This window comes from Cervus elaphus, chromosome 22 (assembly GCF_910594005.1).
Source record: "Cervus elaphus chromosome 22, mCerEla1.1, whole genome shotgun sequence".
Taxonomy (NCBI): domain Eukaryota; kingdom Metazoa; phylum Chordata; class Mammalia; order Artiodactyla; family Cervidae; genus Cervus; species Cervus elaphus.
This window is the reverse complement of record NC_057836.1, coordinates 27,833,394-27,857,105: the sequence shown is the minus strand read 5'-3', so window position 1 is coordinate 27,857,105 and position 23,712 is coordinate 27,833,394. Positions and strand designations below refer to the sequence as shown.

Sequence of the window (23,712 nt, the reverse complement as noted above, 5' to 3'; positions counted from 1 at the left end):
AAAATTGCCTGCAATGCAGGAGACCCTGGTTTGATTCCTGGGTCGGGAATATTCTCTGGAGAAGGAATGGCAATCCACCCAGTATTCTTGCCTAGAGAACTCCATGGACAGACCATGGGGTCACAAAGGGTCAGACACCACTAAGTGTGCCAAGCACTGTTACCCTTGATCTCATTAATACTCACAACAACTCTAGGACACTAGGACCCGATTTCAATGATGTTTTCATACATTTTTCCTTCTAATACAGTGCTGTGTAACACAAGTGTTTTAACTATTTGAGTTGAGGCATTCTCTTAAGTTTTAATGTTTTATCTTATAAATGCAGAAATATAGCAGAAGTACTAGAGTAATGAGATTGATTATGGTGATCGTTATGATTTTGACACGTAAGCTTATTTTTTGAAAATACAAAAACTTCAGCATCAAGAAAGTATGATTAACATTGTCTTAGGGAATGGGGGGAGGGCAGGAAATAACTCATAATGGGTCTTAAAGAGTAGGTTGGCTACAACCAGGTGAATAGTTGGAAAAGAATATTCCAAAAAAGAAAAAAGTGCACAGACAAAGGCATATACACATGGAGCTGAGGAATGGTCAGTGGTGCATTGTAGCTAGAACAAGAAACATAGTCAAGTTGGTCTTAACCTGAAAGTTACGAAGGATGCAATTAGAAAGATAGGTGGTTGCCAGAATATTTAAGAACTCTGTATGCCAGGCAAAGGAATTTATTATTTTTTTCCTAATGGCAAAAGGAAACGTTTAAATGAGAGAGCTAAAAGCATAGAGAGTTGTTTATAATTTTAAATGTGAACTATTCTGGGTGATGATGAGATTCCAGGAAATTGGGGGCTGATTGCTGAGATGTAATAGACAGTACAATTCCTGGATATGTCAAGGTGAAGAACATCAAACTCAGACCCTGGATGGATTGTAGATATGGGTAAAAAAAGTGGCTAAGATTAAGCGTAAGGTTGTTAAAGGTGGAAAAAATTTGAATTTGGGCATCGAATCCATTAATATATATATGAGATTGCCTAGAAAGTATAAAGATACTTTAAGACTGGGAGGAATATACCTGGGTGGTTGAAGCATCTAAGAAGAAAGAGCTTTTGACAGGAAATTGAGAGATCTGAGGTTCCTAATGGTGGACAGGAAGAAGGGTATCTTTCTTTCCTTTCAGGAGTCATCTTGGCTACATAGAAATGATACAAGAGTCTCAAGAGAAATACAGTGTTTAAAAGAGATAAATTTGTGGGTGGCTAGGAAGCATGTGTGGAGAAGGAAACAGCTACCCACTCCAGTATTCTTGCCTTGAGAATCCCATGGACAGAGGAGACTGGCAGGCTACAGCCCATTGGGTCGCAAAGAGTTGGACACGACTGAACGACTTTCACTCACTCATTCAGGAAGCATGTGAGAGTTGGACTATGAAAAAGGCTGAATGCCGAAAAATGGATGTTTTCAAATTATGGTGCTGGAGAAGACTCTTGAGAGTCTCTTGGATAGCAAGGGGATCAAACTAGTCAATCCTAAAGGAAATCAAGCCTGACTATTCACTGGAAGGACTGTTGCTGAAGCTGAGGCCCCAAAACTTTGGCCACCTGATGTGAAGAGCTGACTCACTGGAAAAGACCCTGATACTGGGAAAGACTGAAGGCAATGGGGGAAAAAGGTGGCTGATGATGAGAGGGTTGGATAGCATCACTGACTCAATGGGCATGAATTTGAGCAAGCTCCAGGAGCCTGCGAAATCCTATGGACAGAGGATCCTGATGGGCTACAGTCCATGGGGTTGCAAGAGTCAGACACAACTTAGCAACTAAATCACCACCGGGAGATAGTAGAGGACAGAGGAGCTTGGTGTGCTGCAGTCCATGGGGTTGCAAAACGGTGGACACGACCTAGTGACTACACAACAACAACAGGCAGCATTCAGCCTGAGGAATAAGGAGCAGTTAATTCAGACCAGTGCCCATAACTGATTCTGAGGAAATACACATCTTTCCCCTCAACATGCTATTCTCTGAGATGGAGAGGTCCAGGTCCAGGTGTAAAAAAACCATCTAACAAGAGGAAAGACAGAAGAGCTGTTTTAGAGATAAAAATGGATAACTAATAATTGACTGACAGCATATTAGTGGAATAGGACAATGACGAATTGAAGATGAATTTCAGGCTCCTAGATTATGTTAGTGGATACCTTTAACTGATAGAAAACACAGATAAGGAATTTGGGGTAGGTGACTTATATGTGGTTTATGGCATTCTGTCATTGAATTAATAATAACTCAGAGATGTCAATATGTAAACTGCGTGTGGAGATGAATCAAAGGTTTTGATTCAAATGTTGGCCCTGTGAATAAACAGATGTTCTTCTTTGAGTGATAAATTTAACCTTTTTAAGCCTTGTTTATCTATAAAAGGGAAAAAATATTACATAACACAATATGTGATAAATGGTAGATTGTATATCAGCAGTATATTCGTTATTCCATCAACAATGTAATAACTTATATTAGCCATTGTAAAACAGATGAAATATAATTCTAGTTAAAAGTAAGGGAGGGGACATACATATACCTATGGCTGACTCATGTTGATATATGGCAGAAACCAACAAAATATTGTAAAGCAATTATCCTCCAATAAACAAACTTTTTTAAAAAGGAAGGAAAGAAAACAAAGGAAAGGCTAAAGAAAATTTATTTTTCAATATTAGCAAAAATTTAGATTATTGAAAATTAAATTATCACGTTTAGTTATCTAAAAGTTGTTCTTATCTTTCATATTATTTCACAGTTATAATATTCATTCAATGTAATGTGGACATATTTCTCAGCTTAAAAAGAAGCTTTGAAACTCAACATAAAATGTTGATGATTTTGTGAAATGCACAGTAGTTTCTTGAATATTCTCTTTTACCTGTAATTGACTTTCTATTTAGTTTTCATAATTTTGTGTCAAGATGGAAGCTATAATCTCACTTTATTTCTCACATAATCTGGAATGTTCTTTTTCCCATTGCGTCTCTCTTCTTCATGTGTAACTTCACTTCTTAGTGAGCTTTTCAAATCAAGAATGACAAAACATTCGATAAGTTACAGTGGATAGTTACTGCCTATCTCCATTTTGTCATTTTTATTAATAAAAATAAATTCTTCCAGAGTAAGAATACATACTTTATAGTTATTTATTCATTTTCTTGAATACATATGGATTTTTAAGCCAGAATAATCTCATAGTCACTGAGAAATCTTTTTTATTAACTTCTACACAGCTATTGAAAAATCAAAGGAATGAACTTTACACAAAAAAGGAAGAAAAATACTTTGAGATAATTCAATAAGTGAAGTAAGATTGCTTCTCTATATTTACAAACTTCAAATTTTAACCATATGCTTGCCTTACTCTACTATTTAAAAATGACTAAAAACTAAAATTTTTCTTAAACATTCTTTACTTCTATATAAGACAGTTTTTCTAAAATCAGAATAACTTTTTGATAGTGAAATTGGGAGATTTAAAAAGTCACACTGTATAGAATTCCCCTATTAATACTGATATAAAATAATGGACCATTGTAAGCACTTTGACTTTTGTCTGAGTGAAAGAGGGAGCCATTTCAGGATTATAAAAGAGCACAGTGATGTAGCCTGACTTATATTTTAAAAGAGGTTACTTGAGCTGTTGTATGAGAAGGATTATAAAGGCAGAAGAGAAGTAAGGTGACTATCACAAGGCAGTTGTAGGAATACAGGGGAGATACGATGGTGGCCTATACAAATGAAAGTGACAAGAAATGACACTCTGGAAATATTCCGAGGAGAGAGCCAGTAGGATATCTGAGAAATGGGTCTGAGAGAAGAAAATTCAGGCTAAGGATCTGATCTAAACAACCAAAACTGGAAATGATCATCCAGGGTGGCCATCCATAGGTAGGACAAATTTGGAGTGTCAGATCAAGAGCTTAGTTTTAGACATGTTGAGTGAATAAGTACGAGGTTTGTGACTGATGCCTGGGTTGGTGATATAAATTTGGGAGTTGCTGGCATACAGATGGCATTTAATGCTATGTGACTATAAGAGAAAACTAAGGCTATAAATATAGCTACAACAGAGGAAGCTTAAGTGCCGGGAGCCAGCACATGAGATCCCACTCATGACAAGGTCATGAGGAGAAGACCTGACAAGCAAGGCAGATCAGGACTTCAGGGATTCGAAAAGCTTCCCCGGCGCTCACCTTAAAGATGATCTCTGTCTCTCTGATGCTTGCTATATTAGACTACTCCCTAATTTCTGTGACACAGGAAGAAGGCCTTCCCCGATCTCTCTCCAAACAGAATCAACCTAGAACTTTAATGAATATGTCCCCCGGATGGCGGTATCCTTTAAGATTATCCAGGATGAAAGGAGTGTTTCAATTTAGACCCCTTTGCTGGCATTCTAGCCTGCTTGGCAAATGCGTACTGATGCACATGCCTGCTCACAACACCTTAATCATATACAGCATAAAGAACCTGATCACATAAAGGCCCTAATGGCACGGAGCCCTTCGGGGGTGAGGAAGCCCTATTAGAGAACATAAAAATATTATTCTAAAAGTGGTTATAGTTAAAGATTTAGAAAAATAAGAGTTTAGAATTGTTCATTTTAACCAGGAATGCTAAACAGGGGCTGCCTCACCAGAGCTGCAGAGTCTTTGTGTGGTAAACCTTTTAGATAAATTTAACTGATAACTTCTGCAAAAGGACTGACCTTTGTGTTCATTATACAGAGTGAAGTAAGCCAGAAAGATAAAGAACATTACAGCATACTAACACATATATATGGAATTTAGAAAGAAGGTAACGATAACCCTATATGCAAAACGGAAAAAGAGACACAGAAATACAGAACAGACTTTTGAACTCTGTGGGAGAATGTGAGGGTGGGATATTTCAAAAGAACAGCATGTATACTATTTATGGTGAAACAGATCACCAGCCCAGGTAGGATGCATGAGACAAATGCTCGGGCCTGGTGCACTGGGAAGACCCAGAGGAATCGGGTGGAGAGGGAGGTGGGAGGGGGGATCGGGATGGGGAATATGTGTAAATCTATGGCTGATTCATATCAATGTATGACAAATAAATTAAAAAAAAAATGAATGAAAAAAAAAAAAAAAAAGAATAGATTATGGAAAACAGCTTTGCATTCACCTAGGTCATAAAATGTCAATAGGCCCTGAGGCCAGAAGATAATGTATAAGACTCTCACAAAGAAGTTGCAGGAAACACCCTGGTTTTGTGAAGGATAAGCTGATGTAATATTAAACTATCTTCCCCTTAAAAATGTACTAACTTAGAATATAAAAGCTACAGTAAAAAAATAAAGATTTGCCAGACTCTACTACACACCCCCAGTCTGGTCTCTCTTTCTCTCTCTCTCTCTCTTTTTCTCACCGACGCTGTTCATCCTGAGGGTACCCCTGGATCCTGCTGAGGCTGGACCTCAGAACTTAAGGGCTAAGACTATGAGCAGTCTGGGAGAACAAAAGGATACGGAGAAGGAATGCCCAGTGAGGGAGGTGGAAAGCTAAAAGAATGTGGGAAACAGCTCCTAATAGATTATGTAAGATGAAGACAAACATCAGATTCAGGTCTGCAGGTCACTGGTGACTCTAACGATCCATTTCAGCGGAAAAGAGATGATGAAAGCCTGACTGGAGTATGTTTTAGAGCAGGGGAAAGAGCCGAAGAAAGTGAATACAGACAACTCTGGAAGGGTTTTGTTGCAATGTAGAGAGAAAAATAGCATAGGTGCTGTTGAAACAATAGAGCAGAGTTTGTTTTTTTTTTAAGTTTAAGATTAAGAACTATTTGGAGAACATAAATATTCAGCCTAAGATTTTATATGTTGTAAAAAAGTATGAAAATCACAGTAAAAACCTCAGCTTTGGAGTCAGAGTGTATTTGAGCACTAGTTCTGCCTTTTGCTGGTTGTGGGACCAGGGCCAAGTTAATTAAGCTTCATAAACGTCAATATTCTGATCTGTAAAATGGAGATGACAATATCTCTATGCATTTTTGTTATTAAGTTTAGATGAGATAATATGTTTGGGGGGTAAACTCTGATGACTGGAATGTAATAAGCAGTCAAAATCTATGTCACATAGTATTATTAAACAAAGTTTATGTCCTCAAATTTACAGTCTGGTAATAAAACATGCAATTAATTGTATTGTAATGGGTATATGTCAATAAAATATATAAAGGATGCTACAGGCCAGGCACCTAGAAAAATGGTAAATAAATATATTTTTAATGAAATAAAATGAGAAGAATTAACATACACACTACTATATTCAAAATGGATAACCAACAAGGACCTATTGTATAGCATATAGAACTCTACTCAATGTTATGTGCTAGCTTGGATGGGGGGTTAGTTTGGGGGAGAATGGATACATATATATGTATGGCGGAATCACTTCACCATTCATCTGTAACTACCACAACATCGTGAATTGCCTATATCCCAATACAAAATAAAAAGTTTAAAGTATGAAAAAAGATAAAAAGATTTGAAGGACAAAAAAAAAAGAAAGAAAAGAATTCTGGTTAAAGTAACTAACTCTTGGGGGAATCAGAGAAACTCCACAGGAAAGATAACACTTATGCACTCTTGAAGGACAAGAAGAAAAGTATACCAATGTAGTTATTCCACTAACACTAATAATTTCAATTTCTTTTGAGATTTTTTTCTCTGAAATTGGTTTTAGAATTAGGAAATTTTTCTCTTGAATTGTTTAAATGATGGCACATATTTGTCAGTTGAAAACAACCATGGATAAGCTTTAATTAAGTCAGAAGAAAAGTGAAAAGTCAAGTGAAAGTCACTCATTCATGTCCGACACTTTGTGACCTCATGGACTATACAGTCCGTGGAATTCTCCATGCCAGAATACTGGAGTGGGTAGCCTTTCCCTTTTCCAGGGGATCTTCTCAACCCAGGAATCGGACCAGGGTGTCCTAATTCTAGTAAATGAGCTGGTTAATATATTTTTGAGGAGTCACTTATTACATAAAATTCATTCACTTGCCAAGCTACATTTACTGGACTCTTACTGTGTCTGGTGCTGCTTTAGCTGTTAGGGATAAAATTTGAAAATAAAATAAAATAAATAAATAAATAAAGATCTTGGTAGGAGTTGATTATCCCAAATTAGATGACATTTTACACCATGCACAGATAGTTACTGTACAAAAACTTGATTGCTTAAATAAATTTGCAATTGGCTTTTGGGAGAAAATAGAGATTACGTATGTCATTAAGTGACATCTTTCTTCTTTGTTATAACTGAAATCCATCTCCCTCCAATACCCAATAGAGGGTATTCCTTTTATCCACAGTCTACAAATGATTAATAATTCTCCTTTCCCCAATTTCCTTCTTTGAGCAGTTCAATAATATAGATTGGATATTTATCTAGATTTTTAAAGGGACCTTTAATCTGTTGAATTGAAATTAGTTACCTAGTATGCTTAGCATATTTACCACATCTCTGAATCAAATCAACCAGCTACATTAAAAAAATTATATCTTTCACTTAGAAAGCAGCAGGGGAGAGGGCAGGTGGAAGGAACCCTGGTCTTTATTGGACAAATAATCCTTCCAGAATAAAAAATAAACTTACGTTTCATTCCAGTTGACCATGAAAAAAAACAACTTTTTGACGGGAATATTTCTGCAGTTTCTCACTTGGCACAGCTTCTTTCCAGCATATGTAAGCCAACAGGAGAAAGAAAATGCTTTATAGCTAAAAAGAAACAACATTGATTCAGTAAGTTGAACACTATGAAGGAAGCAGTTTTCTATACGGGTCAGTTATTTTATAGTGAAAAGTCAAATGATAAAGTGCTGTTTGCTTGTACAGAGTGTACTTTAAAAATTACTAAGAATTTATGTTTGGTGGCTTCAGCAAAATTGCAGAATAATGGGAAGTCCGAGACCCTCTTTCCCCTGCTGGAGACACCAATTCAACAACAATACATGGATCAGTTTCCTTTGCGAGAAATCCAGAAACAAGTTAAAAGGCTCTTGTACCCAAGTGCAAAACCAGTCACAAAGAAATCAGTAGAAAAATTCATGGCACTCATTTTGCAGAGTGTCATGTGACCATAAGAGAACTCCCAACTCACAAAGGATTAATCTCAAAAATATACAAGCAACTCCTGCAGCTCAATTCCAGAAAAATAAATGACCCAATCAAAAAATGGGCCAGAGAACTAAACAGACATTTCTCCAAAGAAGACATACAGATGGCTAACAAACACATGAAAAGGTGTTCAACATCACTCATTATTAGAGAAATGCAAATCAAAACCACAATGAGGTACCATTACACACCAGTCAGGATGGCTGCTATCCAAAAGTCTACAAGCAATAAATGCTGGAGAGGGTGTGGAGAAAAGGGAACCCTCTTACACTGTTGGTGGGAATGCAAACTAGTACAGCCGCTATGGAGAACAGTGTGGAGATTCCTTAAAAAACTGGAAATAGAACTGCCATATGACCCAGCAATACCACTTCTGGGCATACACACTGAGGAAACCATATCTGAAAGAGACACGTGCAACCCCAATGTTCATCGCAGCACTGTTTATAATAGCCAGGACATGGAAGCAACCTAGATGCCCATTAGCAGATGAATGGATAAGGAAGCTGTGGTACATATACACCATGGAATATTACTCAGCCGTCAAAAAGAATTCATTTGAACCAGTCCTAATGAGATGGATGAAACTGGAGCCCATTATACAGAGTGAAGTAAGCCAGAAAGATAAAGAACATTACAGCATACTAACACATATATATGGAATTTAGAAAGATGGTAACGATAACCCTATATGCAAAACAGAAAAAGAGACACAGAAATACAGAACAGACTTTTGAACTCTGTGGGAGAAGGTGAGGGTGGGATGTTTCAAAAGAACAGCATGTATACTATCTATGGTGAAACAGATCACCAGCCCAGGTGGGATGCATGAGACAAGTGCTCGGGCCTGGTACACTGGGAAGACCCAGAGGAATCGGGTGGAGAGGGAGGTGGGAGGGGGGATCGGGATGGGGAATAAGTGTAAATCTATGGCTGATTCATATCAGTGTATGACAAAACCCACTGAAATGTTGTGAAGTAATTAGCCTCCAACTAATAAAAAAATTAAAAAAAAAAAAAAAAAAGAGAACTCCCAACTCCCATCTTCTCCCTGGGGTGGGAAAGAGAAGACTGGAACATATGTCTGACATTCAGACTTTTTAAGGGTTTATCCAAGGGACTTGTTTTTCTCTCGCCTAAATCTGAGTGCTGAACAGGAATCGGTGCCAAGTTGGGGGCCTCTGAAAACAAAGGCAGTGAGTGGTCTAAACTAGCACAAACTAAGGACCTGTAGGCAGAGGCTGATGCAATCTGATGATCTCTGAATTGGCAGGAAGAGAGCGGAGCAGGGAGGATGCAGTGTGCATCCAACAGTTTGGCTTTCTTTGGAGGCCGTGTGAGGGTCTGGTTTATGTCTCATGCACCAGAGCATCTATGGGACCAGGCATACTCTGAATGCTGGCACCCAGCTGAGAACAAAAAAGAGCTGGGCAGCTTATGGAGAACCAGCAGGAAGGACCACAGGCTGATGCTAGATGAAACAAGAAATTCAAGTTCTTGACAAAAGAAGTAAAACCTCTCTAAGTGTGAATTGACACACAAATCCAGGGAGGATGCACCTACAAGAAAGGTTTGAAAACCCCCAAATCTCTAGCTGATTGGTAACAACATTCTGTCAACCACAAATTGGCGTTTGCCATGGATGCTTGCCATCTACCTCTGCAAGGATTAAATCACATGCTACTGTAGTTGCTGATCTCCAACACCCCCTGAAGGAGTTCAGGGTAGACAGCAGAAATGAGGCACTCTGTGTTTCTGGAAACTGGAAAGGACAGGTTTCATAGATAGTAAGATATTTTCAGGAACTGAGTTTATGAGCCCTGTTCTTGATTCTCCTCATATCTTGAAAAGCACTAAAATCCTTCATATCTAGAAAAGCACTAAAATGATCATTTCTCGTGACTAGCAGAAGCTTCACGAGATCAACGGAAGTTTTCTACAAAAAATCTGTGCTTGATTGCATGTACTCCCCCTTCACCAAAGTCACATATATGCTGTCCTTTCCCCCTGCCTCTTTGGAGCCGTTTTTCAGAGCTATCTGAGGTGCTGTCTCGCAGACTGGAGTCCTCATATTGCCTCAAATAAAACTTAACTCACAACTCTCACATTACACATCTTTTTTCAAAGCAACAATTCTTTCCTTGTATGAAACCAGTCCATAAGGACTGGGAGAGGTAGCTGATTTTTTTTTTTTTTTTTTTTTTTTTAATGTTCAAATCTCAATACAAAGTAAAACAAGGTATACGGTGAGAGAGGAAAACATGAGCCCAACCAAAGGAACAAGATAAATCTCCAGAAGTGAAATGAAAGTTGCTCAGTCGTGTCCGACTCTTTGCAACCCCATGGACTATATGGTCCATGGGATTCTCTAGGCCAAAATACTGGAGTGGGTAGCCTTTCCCTTCTCAGGGGATCTTCCCAACCCAGGGATCAAACCCAGATTTCCCGCATTGCAGGCAGATTCTTCACCAACTGAGTAAGAAGGAAAGCCCTGAGAGTCAAAATGCATTTCTAAACCATTTCTGAGAATGAAAGGATGAAAAATGAGGTTAGGCTAGATAAACTTACCATCTTCAAAGTCAATAATTTTGTATGAATCTAACTGACATTACAAAGATCCTCTAGTCTTTTCTCTACCAGGTCTCCCAATGAAAGAACAAAATTAGAAACCAAAGAGAAAATGCAAACAACCCTCAAGTGTTGTTCACTGCAAAGTCAAGTTTATTTGAAACATATCAACATAAAATGGTGCCAGGGCTAGAAAGCAAAGACCTTTATAACAGATGAATTAAAGTAACAAGTGCAGACACAGAACCAACACTCTTTTATTTCCCTCACAAAAGGGTAAGTTCTTACATCACCATATTGACCAACTTCATGAAATGTTATGAATACATCAAAATTGTGGAGAGTTGGTTTATGCTAAAAGAAAAATCTCTAGAAACCAATCTTAAAGAAATGGAAATATATGAACTACCTGACAAAGAATAAAATATATACATATATATACACACACATGCTAAATAAGCTCAGAAAAATAATACATAAACAAAATGAGGATATTAAAAAATATATAAAAAATATTTAAAAAAATAATGAAAATATTAAGAAGAAATTGTGGAGCTGAAGAATACAACTGAGTTGAAAAAAATCAATAGGTGGGTTCAAGAACACACATGGATCAGGCAGAAGAAAAAATCTGTGAGCTCAAACATAGGTATTTGAAATTATTCAGAGAAACAAGAAAAATGAAGAGTGGAGAAAGTCTAAGGGGCTTACGGGACACAATCAACAGGACAAACAAACACATTATTTGAGTCCCAGAAGATGACTGAGAGAAAGAGGCAGAAAGCTGATCTGAAGAAATAATGGCTGAAAACTTATTAATTGCAGGAAAGGAAATGGACATCCAATTTCAAGAAGCCTAATGGGCTAAACTAGGATGAGCTCAAGGAAGACCATACTAAAACATTAAAATTAAACTGTTGGAAGTCAAGTACAAAGAGAGAACTTTGAAAGTAGCAAGAGAAAAGTGATCTGCCACATAAAAGGGATCTCATCAGCTTTTCAGCAGATTTCTCAGCAGAAACCTTGAAGGCCAGAGGGAGCGAGATGATATATGCAAAGTTCTGAAAGAAAAAAAAAATATTGTATCTGGCAAAGCTGTCCTTCAAAAATGAAGGAGAAATAAATACTTCCTCAGGTAAAAAGCTGAGGGAGTTCATCAGTAGTAGACCTGACCCAACATGAAATGCTAAAGGGAGTCCTTCAAGTGGAAATGAAAGGACGCTAGATGGCAACAGGAGAGCATACGAAAGTATGAAAGCTTGCTGGTGAAGGGAAACATATAGACAAATACAGAATACTGTAAGACTGTAATGGTGATACATGAATAACTTTTAACTCTGCTACAGAATTTAACAGGACAAAGTATAGAAAACTTTAATGATAACAATATATAAAATTTAAGAAGATGCAATTTGTGATATTAGTAACATAAAGTATGATGAGGGAAGAAGAGTAGAGTTTTTGTATATGACTAAAGTGATATTATAACAAAATTTTTAAAAGTGAAGTTATTATCAGCATCAAACAGTGTTTTAAATATAATATGTTTTATGTAAGGCCCATTGTCACCACAAAGAAAGCAACCACAATATAGATGATACACAAAAGAATATCAGAAAGGAATTGAAGTGTATCATTATAGAAACTCATCAGGACACAAAGGAAAGTGGCAAGACAGGAAAAGAAGGACAAAAATGCTACAAGACAGAAAACGAGCAAAAAACTGGCAAAAGTAAGTCCTTCTCTATCATTAATTATATTAGATATAAATTAAATTCTACAATGAGAAGAAACAGCATAGCTGAATGGACTAGTAAACAAGATCCAACCATATGCTGTCTACAAGGCATACACTTTAGATTTAAGGACAGAAAAAGATACGATAATCAAAGAGCAGGCGTGGCCATACTTATACAAGACAAAACAGACTTTAAGTTAAAGCAGTCACAACAGACAAAAACATTATATGATGATAAAGAGGTCAATTTACCAAGAGGATACAATAACTGTAAATATACATGCACCCTAAATTGAAGCAAGTATATTAAGCAAACATTGAAGGGATGAAAAGGAGAACTAGAAAATAACACAATAATAACAGAAGATCGCAATACTGGTTACAAGGAATAGAACAATCTGACAGAAGCTCAATAAGGAAACAGAGGGTTTTAATAACACTCTAGTCCAGATGAACCTAATAGACATTTATAGAACATTCCACCTAACCTCAGGGCAATATGCATTCTTCTCAAGCTTGGATCTTTCTCTAGCACAGATCACAAAATTGGTCATGGAACAAGTCTTAACAAATTTTTAAAAATTGAAATTATAGCAAGTATATTTTCCGACCACAATGGAATACAAATAGAAATCAGTGGCAGAAAAAAAAACTGGAAAAATTCTCAAATTAATGTTAATTAACACTTCTTAGTTTCTGTTTCTTTTTTTATTTTACTGAAATATAGTTATTGTACAATATTACATTAGTTCCAGGTGTACTACATAATGATCTGATGTTTGCATACATTATGAAATGATGACCATAAGTTAAGTAACCATCTGTCCTCATAAAAAGGTATTATAATGTCATTGATTCATGTTTCTTATGCTGTATATTATTAATACATCCATGTGAGTTATTAGTTATGTAACTGGAGATTTATGCCACTTAATCCTCCTCACCTATTTCACCGCCAACCCACCCCTTTCCTTCTGGCAACCACTTGTTGTTCTCTGAGAGTCTGTTTTCATTTTGATTTTTAGACTCTACATAAGTGAGAAATGAGTACTTTGGAACAACCAATGGGTCAAACAGAAATCAAAAGGGAAATTAGAAAATATCATAAAATGTGAAAACACATACCATAACAAAACTTATGAGATATAGCAAAATCAGTTCTAAAAAAGAAGTTTAAAGCAATAAATGCTTACATTCAAAGAAGAAAGATCAAATAAAAACTACAATGAGGTAACACCTCACACTGGTCAGAACGGCCATTATCAGACAGTCTACAAACAAGTGCTAGAGAAGGCATAGAGGAAAGGGAACTCTCCTACACTGTTGGTGAGAACGTAAATTGGTATTGCCATTATGGAAAACAGTATGTAGGTTCCTTAAGAAACTAAAAATAGAGCTACCATATGATCCAGCAGTCCCATTCCTGGGCATATATCTGGAGAAAACCATGCACCCCAATGTTCACTGCAGCACTATTTACAGTAGCCAGGACATGGAAGCAACCTAAATGTCCATCAATGGAGGAACAGATAAAGAAGATGTGATACATGTATACAATGGAATATTACTCAGTCATAAAAAGAATAAAATAATGCCATTTGCAGCAACATGAATGAACTTAGAAATTTTCATACTGAGTAAAGTTAGATGGAGAAAGACAAAAATTGTGTGATATCACTTATAAGTGGAATCTAAAAAAAAGTACAAATGACCTTATTTGGGCTTTCCAGGTGGCACTAGTGGTAAAGAACTCACCTGCCTGTTCAGGAGATGTTAAGAGATATGGGTTTGATCCTTGCATCGGGAAAAGGATGGAGAAGGGCAAGGCAACCTACTCCAGTACTGCCTGGAAAATCCCGTGGATAGAGAAGCCTGGCAGGCTACAGTCCAAAGGGTTGCAAAGAGTCAGACACAACTGAAATGACTTAACACACACACATGACCTTGTTTACAAAATAGAAATAGAGTCACAGATGCAGAAAACAAACATGGTTACCAGGCAGGGAAGTGGGGAAGGGGAGGGATAAATTGGGAGATTGGGATTGATATATATACACTACTATTTATTTATAAAGTAGACAACTAATAAGGACCTACTATATAGCACAGGGAAGTCTTTTCAATACTCTGTAATGACCTCTATGGGAAAAGAATCTATAAGAGTGGATACATGTATATGTATAACCGATTCACTTTACTTTACAGGAGAAACTAACACAACATTGTAAATCAACTATGCTGCAATAAAAATTTCAAAAACAGATTTAAAAAATTAAAAATGAAAGAAGTTCACAAATAAACAATCTAAATCTATACTCAAGGAACCAGAAAACAAAGAACAAAGATAAAAATTAAAAGAAGAAAAAATAATAAAGATTAGAAGCAAAATAAATAAAATAGAATAGCAAAACAATAGAAAAATAAGCAAAACTAAATTTTCCACATGCATAAATAGAAGCTGTATGTATATAGCTTTCTCAGTATTTATCTGGCTACATGGTTTTTCCAGGTGAATTAGAATCAATAAGGATATAGTAAAGGTTTAACAATTATGAAAACATTCTAGTAGCAGTTTGTTACATTATACATCATCCTCCTAAAATACTTCATAAAATTAAGAAAAAGTGTAAAAGAACATCCCATGGGTTTTAAAGAATGTTTATGTGAGATACATAGATAGTTGTTTTTCTTTTTTACATACAAAGGTAAAATTTTCGTTATAATTGACTCATAAATTTTGCACAGTTTCCATTTGCAAAAATACAGACCAAGATAAAAGTTATTTCTCTTTTAACTAAAACTGTTTCTTTTAGCCTTTCTTTGAGATGCTAAGTGCAGTGGGCGCAATAAATCCATTAGAAAATTACTATTCTCTTATCATCGTTAATTTGATTTAATCAGTATTCTCTTACAGATTTAATCCGTAAGGAATTTAAATTAATTATTATAATATTACTCTAATTATGTTACTCAAGAAAATAGTACATAGCAGAATTAACCTCAAACCTGGCAATGTTCCATGCATAATTGTGGTTAATTTCTATTGTAACTCAAGTAACTCTTGGCTAATTTTCACTTTATCAAGGTACTAATCTTACAAAATATTTACCACTCACAACTTGATAGGGATCAAAGTGATTTCTTTCTATTTTTAAATATTCTCCAACTCCTTGTATGTGTGTGCACATTCTCACCCTGTGTTAATTAGCATCAGTCATTTAAACTCAAACATAAAATATGAAAAATTTAGGGCAATCACTATGTGAAGATGGGCATTTTCTGTTTCTGTTATGATATACTGATAACATGCAGTTATTTTTAATAGGAGAATGGGAGAAGACTTGAGAGAAAAGGAATGTGCACTGGACTGGAAATAAAAGTGTGAATGATTTTAAGAACACGGATACATCCATGCTGATTAAATTTCAAGATGAAATACTTGCTTCTGCAAATAAGAACAAGGCAAATTATATTCAACTAGAAGCTACACAAAACTAATTAACCCTTTTGTGGAAAAGGCATCACTACTCACCTGTGCACCCAGGTTTCTGGAATATTGTGAGCTGCATACACTGTGAAGCTAAGGTGGGAAGGGACCCCAAGATTTTCGCAGGAGACTCTATACAGAGGTGCATGTAGAGGCTGGAAATCTGCATAGAAGCTGCTGCAATGGATATCAATTAGCTGATAGATGGATGTGGATAGTTCAGTTGTCACTTTCTCTATTAAACCTGGGGAGAGGGCGGGGAGAGGGATAGAAACTAGGTCATCTGTGAAGGGTCATATTTATCACAAACCATTCTTTACAGCTTTGAAACTTTTTATAACAAAATTTAAAGAAAATTGAATTAAAATGACCCTCTACCAACTGAAGCCAATTAGCCATCTGTGCCTCTGTATGCAGCCTGGGGTAGCTGCTATAGTGTAATTAATAAGCTTTCATTTCTTCAATTGCATAAATTTGGGAAGCGCAGCCTTTAATCACAAATCATAATTCTGGGTTATCAATTTGGCATTCTGCTCAACTATAATTCACAAAATTTTTGGCCTAGATTATTATTGTTTAGAATTAATGTTCAGACAAGGGACATGTTTTCTGTGTGGTTTATCCCTACTTTAAACAAACTCCATCTAAGGAATTAATTATAATAAGTTTGATTATGCTATGTACGCCATTAACTGAACACTAATCATACACATTATGGTGCCATAAAAAGAGTGCTAGTACATGGCTGGGATCTGAGGTAAGTTTAGAAAAAAGATTTATGACATTTAGTATATTTCTTCAAAATCGAAGCCTTGCTGGGGTTACCATTAGTTATTTGTAGGGAGTCTATTGATTATCCTAAAAGTGACTTGTCGTGAAGGAAGAAAAAAATGAAGAAAAAAATGAAGAAAAATGACTAAGTACAGGGACCAATGGTTTTGAAATGTCTGCTAGATGTCATGTCAATTTACCTTAGAGCACATGAAAAGCGTCCCCTGATCATTAAATTTAAGGTAAATTTTTCTGAGAATGGTATTCTCCCTCTCGTTAAACCCTCTTTGCTGGACAAACTCCAACCTGAGTGGGAGGGAGCAGAAGAGGCTGATGAAATAGACTAGGCAGAACTGGTGGACTTTGATACGAATCTGGCGCCATTAGGATGGAGAAACCCGAGGATGACGAATGTCATCCTCGGGTAGGATTCACTGTCAGACCCTTAACAGGGCAGGTGAATAACACTCACTGCTGACATTTGGTATGCAGTAGTCAATGCATCGAAAATCGTAAGATGCTCATGACCTGCAATTATTTTTAATATTCAACTATGTTGTTTCAGAAGTTAGGTGAATAATCTCGTGTAAAAAATTGTATTTTAAAAATTATTCCTTTTTTACCTAGAAGAGGAAACTCTTTAATGGACAAATATTTAAGTGACAAAGGGTTTTAAGAGATAAGTGTAATATGAAGTGTTATGAATGGAGCCCTTCTACTCCTCTGAGTCACGCATGCCTGACTTTGCTGACAAGTCTCGAAGGTCAGGGGTCGCAAGGCTCCTGGGGTCGTGATCAAGACCCCTCGGTACTTCGGGCCTTTGTCCAATCCCCCCAAAAGGTCTCCTTAAATTCCACAGGTGGGTCTTGGTAGACGAGAGTGAGGCAGAAAACCATGCGTTCCTCTATCCATCCTGGGCCAGAAATATGTACGGAAATGCCTGGGCCAGAATTATGTACGGAAATGCCGAATTTCAGATATTTCTACTTTTCGGCCGCCTTGTTCTGGAGAAATTAAGTGAAAAGGCAGTGCCGCCAGTGTGGGGAAGACAGAGGGGAGAAACAGTGTTCTTGGAGGCGGTTCCCACGTGGGGACTGGACGCCGGGCTTTGGAGAAGAGCCTCCCGGAGGAGAGCCGGCCCTCCAGGCGGTACTTGGGAGGGAGACACCTTGTCCGGAGGCCTGAAGCCCATGCTCCTAAGCATCTGTAGTAATCCTCGTCTCCTGGGTGGGACCACGGAGAACGTGATGGAGCCCTGGCGGAGGGATGGGCGGAGCCAGCTTGTGTGGGTAAAGGCAGGAGGTTCTCTCCCCTTCCTCCTGATGCTAGGCCTCCGCCCATTGCTGCTCCAGAAGTCAGCCTCCATCCGACTTCCGTCTCGGGTTACCGTACAGCCTCCATTTCCCGGAGGAAAAGGGCCGAGACAGGAGCTGGTCGGCCTCGACTGGCAGCCTTTCCCCAGCAGGGCTGAGCTAAGTTTACAGACGCCTGGCAGGTGTTCGCAGATGATGACTGAGGTTTCTGTAGTGCGAGGGACAGACCGATGGACAATTTCCCTCCATTTCAACCCCAAGCTTGCCAGTCGGACACCAGTTAGTTTTGGTTCGCGACTCTGCGGTCAGAGTGCGGGCCTTTTCAAGCGAGGCGTCCACGTGGTACTGGGAGTGTCAATTGCAGAATAGGGCTGTGTGGCCTTAGCTTTGGAGTGGTCCGGCCTGAATGCCTGTTCTCGCTCTCCGGATTGCAGGTTCTTAGTCCACTGGTTGAGCAGGGTTGGTGGTGCTCACCTGTCCCAGATGGGGTCCCGAATGCCAGGTCCAGGGCGGGCTCCTTCCTCCTCCTCCCTCCCGCCTCTCCCACTCCTCGGGTGGCTGGGTCATGTGCAGCCGTGAGTCCCCAAGACCACAGCCCAGAAGAGCGAGGTGGCCAAGCCCGTGGCAGCTGAGGAGACGTTGTCAGAACAAGCGCATCCTCAGATCTTATGTTCTCAAGATCTGCTGTGATTTTTTAAAAATTCTCATAACATTTTATTTTACTTCAGTTCAGTTCAGTCGCTCAGTCGTGTCCGATTCTTTGCGACCCCATGAATCACAGTACACCAGGCCTCCCTGTCCATCACCAACTCCCGGAGTTTACTCAAACTCATGCCCATCCAGTCGGTGATGCCATCCAGCCATCTCATCCTCTGTCGCCCTCTTCTCCTCCTGCCCTCAATCCCTCCCAGCATCAGGGTCTTTTCCAATGAGTCAACTCTTCGAATGAGGTGGTCAAAGTACTGGAGTTTCAGCTTCAGCATCAGTCCTTCCAATGAACACCCAGGACTGATCTCCTTTAGGATGGACTGGATGGATCTCCTTGCAGTCCAAGGGACTCTCAAGAGTCTTCTCCAACACCACAGTTCAAAAGCATCAATTTTTCGGCGCACAGCTTTCTTCACAGTCCAACTCTCACATCCATACATGACCACTGGAAAAACCATAGCCTTGACTAGATGGACCTTTGTTGGTAAAGTAATGTCTGCTTTTTAATATGCTATCTAGATTGGTCATAACTTTCCTTCCAAGGAGTAAGCATCTTTTAATTTCATGGCTGCAGTCACCATCCACAGTGATTTTGGAGCCCCCAAAAATGAAGTCTGACACTGTTTCCACTGTCTCCCCATCTATTTCCCATGAGGTGATGGGACCAGATGCCATGATCTTAGTTTTCTGAATGTTAAGCTTTAAGCCAACTTTTTCACTCTCCTCTTTCACTTTCTTCAAGAGGCTTTTTAGTTCCTCTTCACTCTCTGCCATAAGGGTGGTGTCATCTGCATATCTGAGGTTATTGATACTTCTCCCGGCAATCTTGATTCCAGCTTGTGCTTCTTCCAGCCCAGCATTTCTCATGATGTACTCTGCATATAAGTTAAATAAGCAGGGTGACAATATACAGCCTTGATGTACTCCTTTTCTTATTTGGAACCAGTCTGTTGTTCCATGTTCAGTTCTAACTGTTGCTTCCTGACCTGCATACAGGTTTCTCAAGAGGCAGGTCAGGTGGTCTGGTATTCCCATCTCTTTCAGAATTTTCCACAGTTTATTGTGATCCACACACTGTACCATATTTTAAAGGTTTTTATATTTTGAGTTGTAGAAAAAGAAATGTCCATTAAGATTATGAAAGGGGCCAAGTGTGGGGGTGGGGTTCCCGGGTGGCCCAGTAGTTAAGAATCTGGACACTTAAACTGCAGTAGGTGAGATTAGAGCTAAGATCCTATCAACCGTGCAGTTTGACCAATAATAATAATAATAATAATAATAAAGATAAAAAGATGATGAGTGGAACAAGTAGAACAAGTCACAAATTTGGCATAAGCGTATTCAGTGTGGAGTCACATCACACACTATTATTGTTTTTTTGAGACACATGCACTTTCTCATAAGTAGTTTCCAAAACGGAAATTGCTTTTTGGTTCCTCTGTGCTGTGCTTCGTTGCTCAGCTGTAGAGAAAGAACTCCTTCCAACCCCATGGATTGTAGCCCACCAGATACCTCTGTCCATGGGGATTCTCCAGTGAAGATTACTGGAGTGCGTTGCTGTGCCCTCCCCCAGGGTGTCTTTCCCAACCCAGGAATCCAACTGGGGTCTCCTGCATTGTGGGCAGATTCTTTTGGTTCTTAGTTGTTTCAAGAAATTGACAGAATGAGCTAGACACTTCCTCCAATAGTATGTATGCCGTGTTCCATTGCCCAGGAAAGAGGCCAGCTTCTGCAAGGAGCTTCTTCCACATCCTGTCCCTCAGCAGCTCTGCCAGTAATTAAACATTTTGTTGTTGTTGTCCAACACATGCTATTATTCACTTAGTTATTCATAAATTTGTACAAAATTTATGAGATGGCCAAGTTCTACTCACTTGCTGTGTTTCTAAAATTGTGCCCTTTGTTGAAACAGCCTGAGGTGACAAGCAGAGTGAAAGAGCTCTAATTAAAATTCTCTGAGAAATCAGCAGTAGCAATTAATGAAACAGAAGAGGAAAGGCTCATAAAAATAGTCTTTAAAGAGGCCTCATCAAACTCTGGAGGCTAACCAACAGGGTTTCTCCTGAACAACAGGAGGCAGAGAATTATAAATTTATAAAAACATCTTGTTTCTCTGGTCTCCAAATTGTATTCTGAAGCAGGAAGTACAGACTTCTTGTTAATGATTCCCAATCTTGTGCAATTGAATGCATGTTAAAATAAACCATAAAGTTGAATTAGATGAGATCTCATTAATTCAAGCCCCAGCACATATTTTAGAGAATCTTAATTATTGGGCTAATTACTCAAGCTCCACTTTTTACTTTTTTGCAGAAATACAGTTCTAGGTTAGAATTTGCTTCTTTAAGGTAGGATAGAGATTGGTGAAATATGGGAAAATGTTTATTGTACCTGATTGCAATGAGAAAAGACTTGTAGTAACAGGAAATAAGCAATGTCAATATATAGGTGATTAAAATGCATTAATTAGAATGTTTTGTTTGCCTTTTTATGGAAATGAAGGAGTAAGAGTACATGACTTTATTCTAATGTACTTTTGAATGGAAAATAGCCTCTGTGTTGTTGCTCTTTGTCACTTTCTGTACTTCTGTTCAGTGAAGTCTGTGTTTTCCTTGCAAACATAATCTGTATTAAAATCTGGTTTGTTTTTCATGTTCCAAATAAACTTTGTTTACACAAACAGGCAACATGCCAGATTTAATGAATGCTGGTGTAGAGCACAGGTATGATCAGATCTCTTAGCTCAAAGTATATTGCAGAGAATCCATAAGAATATTAAGTATGAGAATCAGAATCATCAATAATAGTGGCTTATTGTTAGATCAACATTTTGTGTAAAGAGGGTTCTAGACTTTTATTTCAGAGTACTGAAATAGAAAGCAACTGCATGCATGTACTGGCAAATGTTCATTTCATTTTGCTGTCATTTCAGCACTCTTCCTTTCTGCTTTTTAAACTACTGTGAGGTGTTTCTACTTAATAAAATACTAGAAAAATATATTTATCTTGTAGAATGAGAAATATGATTTATGAAAAGTTTATGAGAGCTGCAGATGGAGAATTTTTAATCCAGAATTAATTCCTTTTCTGTGATGACTTAGCGTGGATTATAAATCCCTGGGAACATTTCTTGCAGTTTTGTGGACTCTCATATCCTGACCCCTGAAGAACATAGGATGAGAGGAGTTTATTCCAACATTCCTTCCTAATAGAAAGGAAGAAAAGGCCAGTTTCATATAGGCATAACTCTGGCTTATTCATTCCTCGTTCTTTTTCTTGTACTCTGTGCTAGGGAGATTGTTAGGGGGTGTCTATCTCTTCCCTTCCTTGGTGGTGCTCTGGAGTTTTATTATGTGAATGCTTGGAATAGGGATTTTTGCACTAGCACAGGTTTTTTGCCCTTACCCTTTGCTATCCTGTTTTCCTCTGTGATGTGAAGTGGGGGAGTTCTTCCTATGTATTGAATACAGTAAGTCCTCTATATATGAATGAGTTCAGTTCTGAGAGTGCATTTGTAAGTCCAATTTGTTTGTAAGTCCAACAAAGTTAGCCTAGGTACCCAGCTAACACAATCAGCTATATAGTTCTGTACTGTAATAGATTTATAATACTTTTCACACAAATAACATATAAAAAGCAAACAAGAACATTTTTAATCTGATAGTACAGTGCCTTGAAAAGTACAGTAGTACAGTCCAACTGCTGGTGTACAGAGACTGACGTCAAGTGGACAGGTGAGAAGAGTTACTGACTGGAGATGGAGAGGAGGAGGTGGGAGATAGTGGAGCTGAAGAATCATGAGCAGTAGGAGACGGAGGGCAAGCTGCAGTTTCACTCATGCCTGAACACACGTTTGCATCTTTCAAAGTTCGCAACTTGAAGGTTCGTGTGTAGGGGACTTACTGTATCTTCTTTTAAGTGGTGGGAACTAGAGTTGACAGGATATCCTGCTATGCATAACTTTCTACTGAAAACCACTAAGGGTATGGAGGGCAGGTCAGAGTTATTGTTTTGCTTCACTGTCGCCTTTGACAGTGTTAGTTGAACATCTGTGAGTCAGATTATTTCCTTTAAGATACTCAGAAGTGTTCATAAGCCAAATACGATCTGCCAGTGCAAACAAGAGCAATCTTGACCACACCCTGCACTTTACACACTGTCCTATCCTTTATTCATATTAGGAAAACTGAGGATCAGAGAGTTTCATTCTTTACCATCAGAGTCAAAAAATGGGCAGTTGGAATTCAAAACCAGTTCTGCCTGATTCCAGAAGCCAGACTCACTGCTGCACACCACACTATCTACCCTTTTCAACAGAGGCCCAGTCCTCCTGTGGCTTACAGTTTTGTAGGCTCAGAGCTTCTGCAAACACTTAAATATTTCAGAACCAAATCCTCCTGCCTGATACATTAAGTTGGTGTTTCAAATAGAGCTTGATTTTAAAATGGAAATTAATGACCTTGAAGAAAGACATCTGCTACATTTCTGACTTCTCCTACATCAGAATATCATTAGTTAAATAAAATTTTATTTTTTCTTAGAATGATAATAAGGGCATTTTCAGAATTCCTTTTATTTTTATAGCTTTCTTGACTTTATTTTTTAAAAAATCTCAGGCTCAAAGGCAGTGGATTTTTATTCACTTGCAGAATAATTACTACCGTCAATAAAAAGAGTTTTAGCAAAAGTTTTTTCCCTCAAAAATATTTTTTGTGTGTGTTATCACCATATTTGGAAAAATTAAATTATTTTTGGCTTTAGAAATTGTTTATTTAAAAAATATTTGGATGCACATATGTTTTACCTTTTGCTGAAGTGTCTGAATTTTGATGAAGATTCTGAAAAAGAAAAATAGGTCCAAAGATACACTTGTTATTCGGAAAACAAATTTGGAAAACCAAACCAATAATGTCCACAATCTACATAC

At 38.0% G+C, this 23,712-nt stretch overlaps 1 protein-coding gene across 1 annotated transcript in view; it reads right to left on the bottom strand.

Moving 5' to 3' along the window:
• The window catches only part of PIK3C2G (phosphatidylinositol-4-phosphate 3-kinase catalytic subunit type 2 gamma), a 410,949-nt gene that overhangs the window by 294,518 nt on the left and 92,719 nt on the right, over positions 1 to 23,712 (bottom strand). The window contains exons 10-12 of the mRNA XM_043882432.1: positions 23,590 to 23,623; positions 16,039 to 16,237; positions 7,679 to 7,801 (exon numbers count right to left, since the gene is read on the bottom strand). Of these exons, the coding sequence (XP_043738367.1) occupies positions 7,679 to 7,801; positions 16,039 to 16,237; positions 23,590 to 23,623 (356 nt within the window). The remainder of the gene's footprint in view (positions 1 to 7,678; positions 7,802 to 16,038; positions 16,238 to 23,589; positions 23,624 to 23,712) is intronic.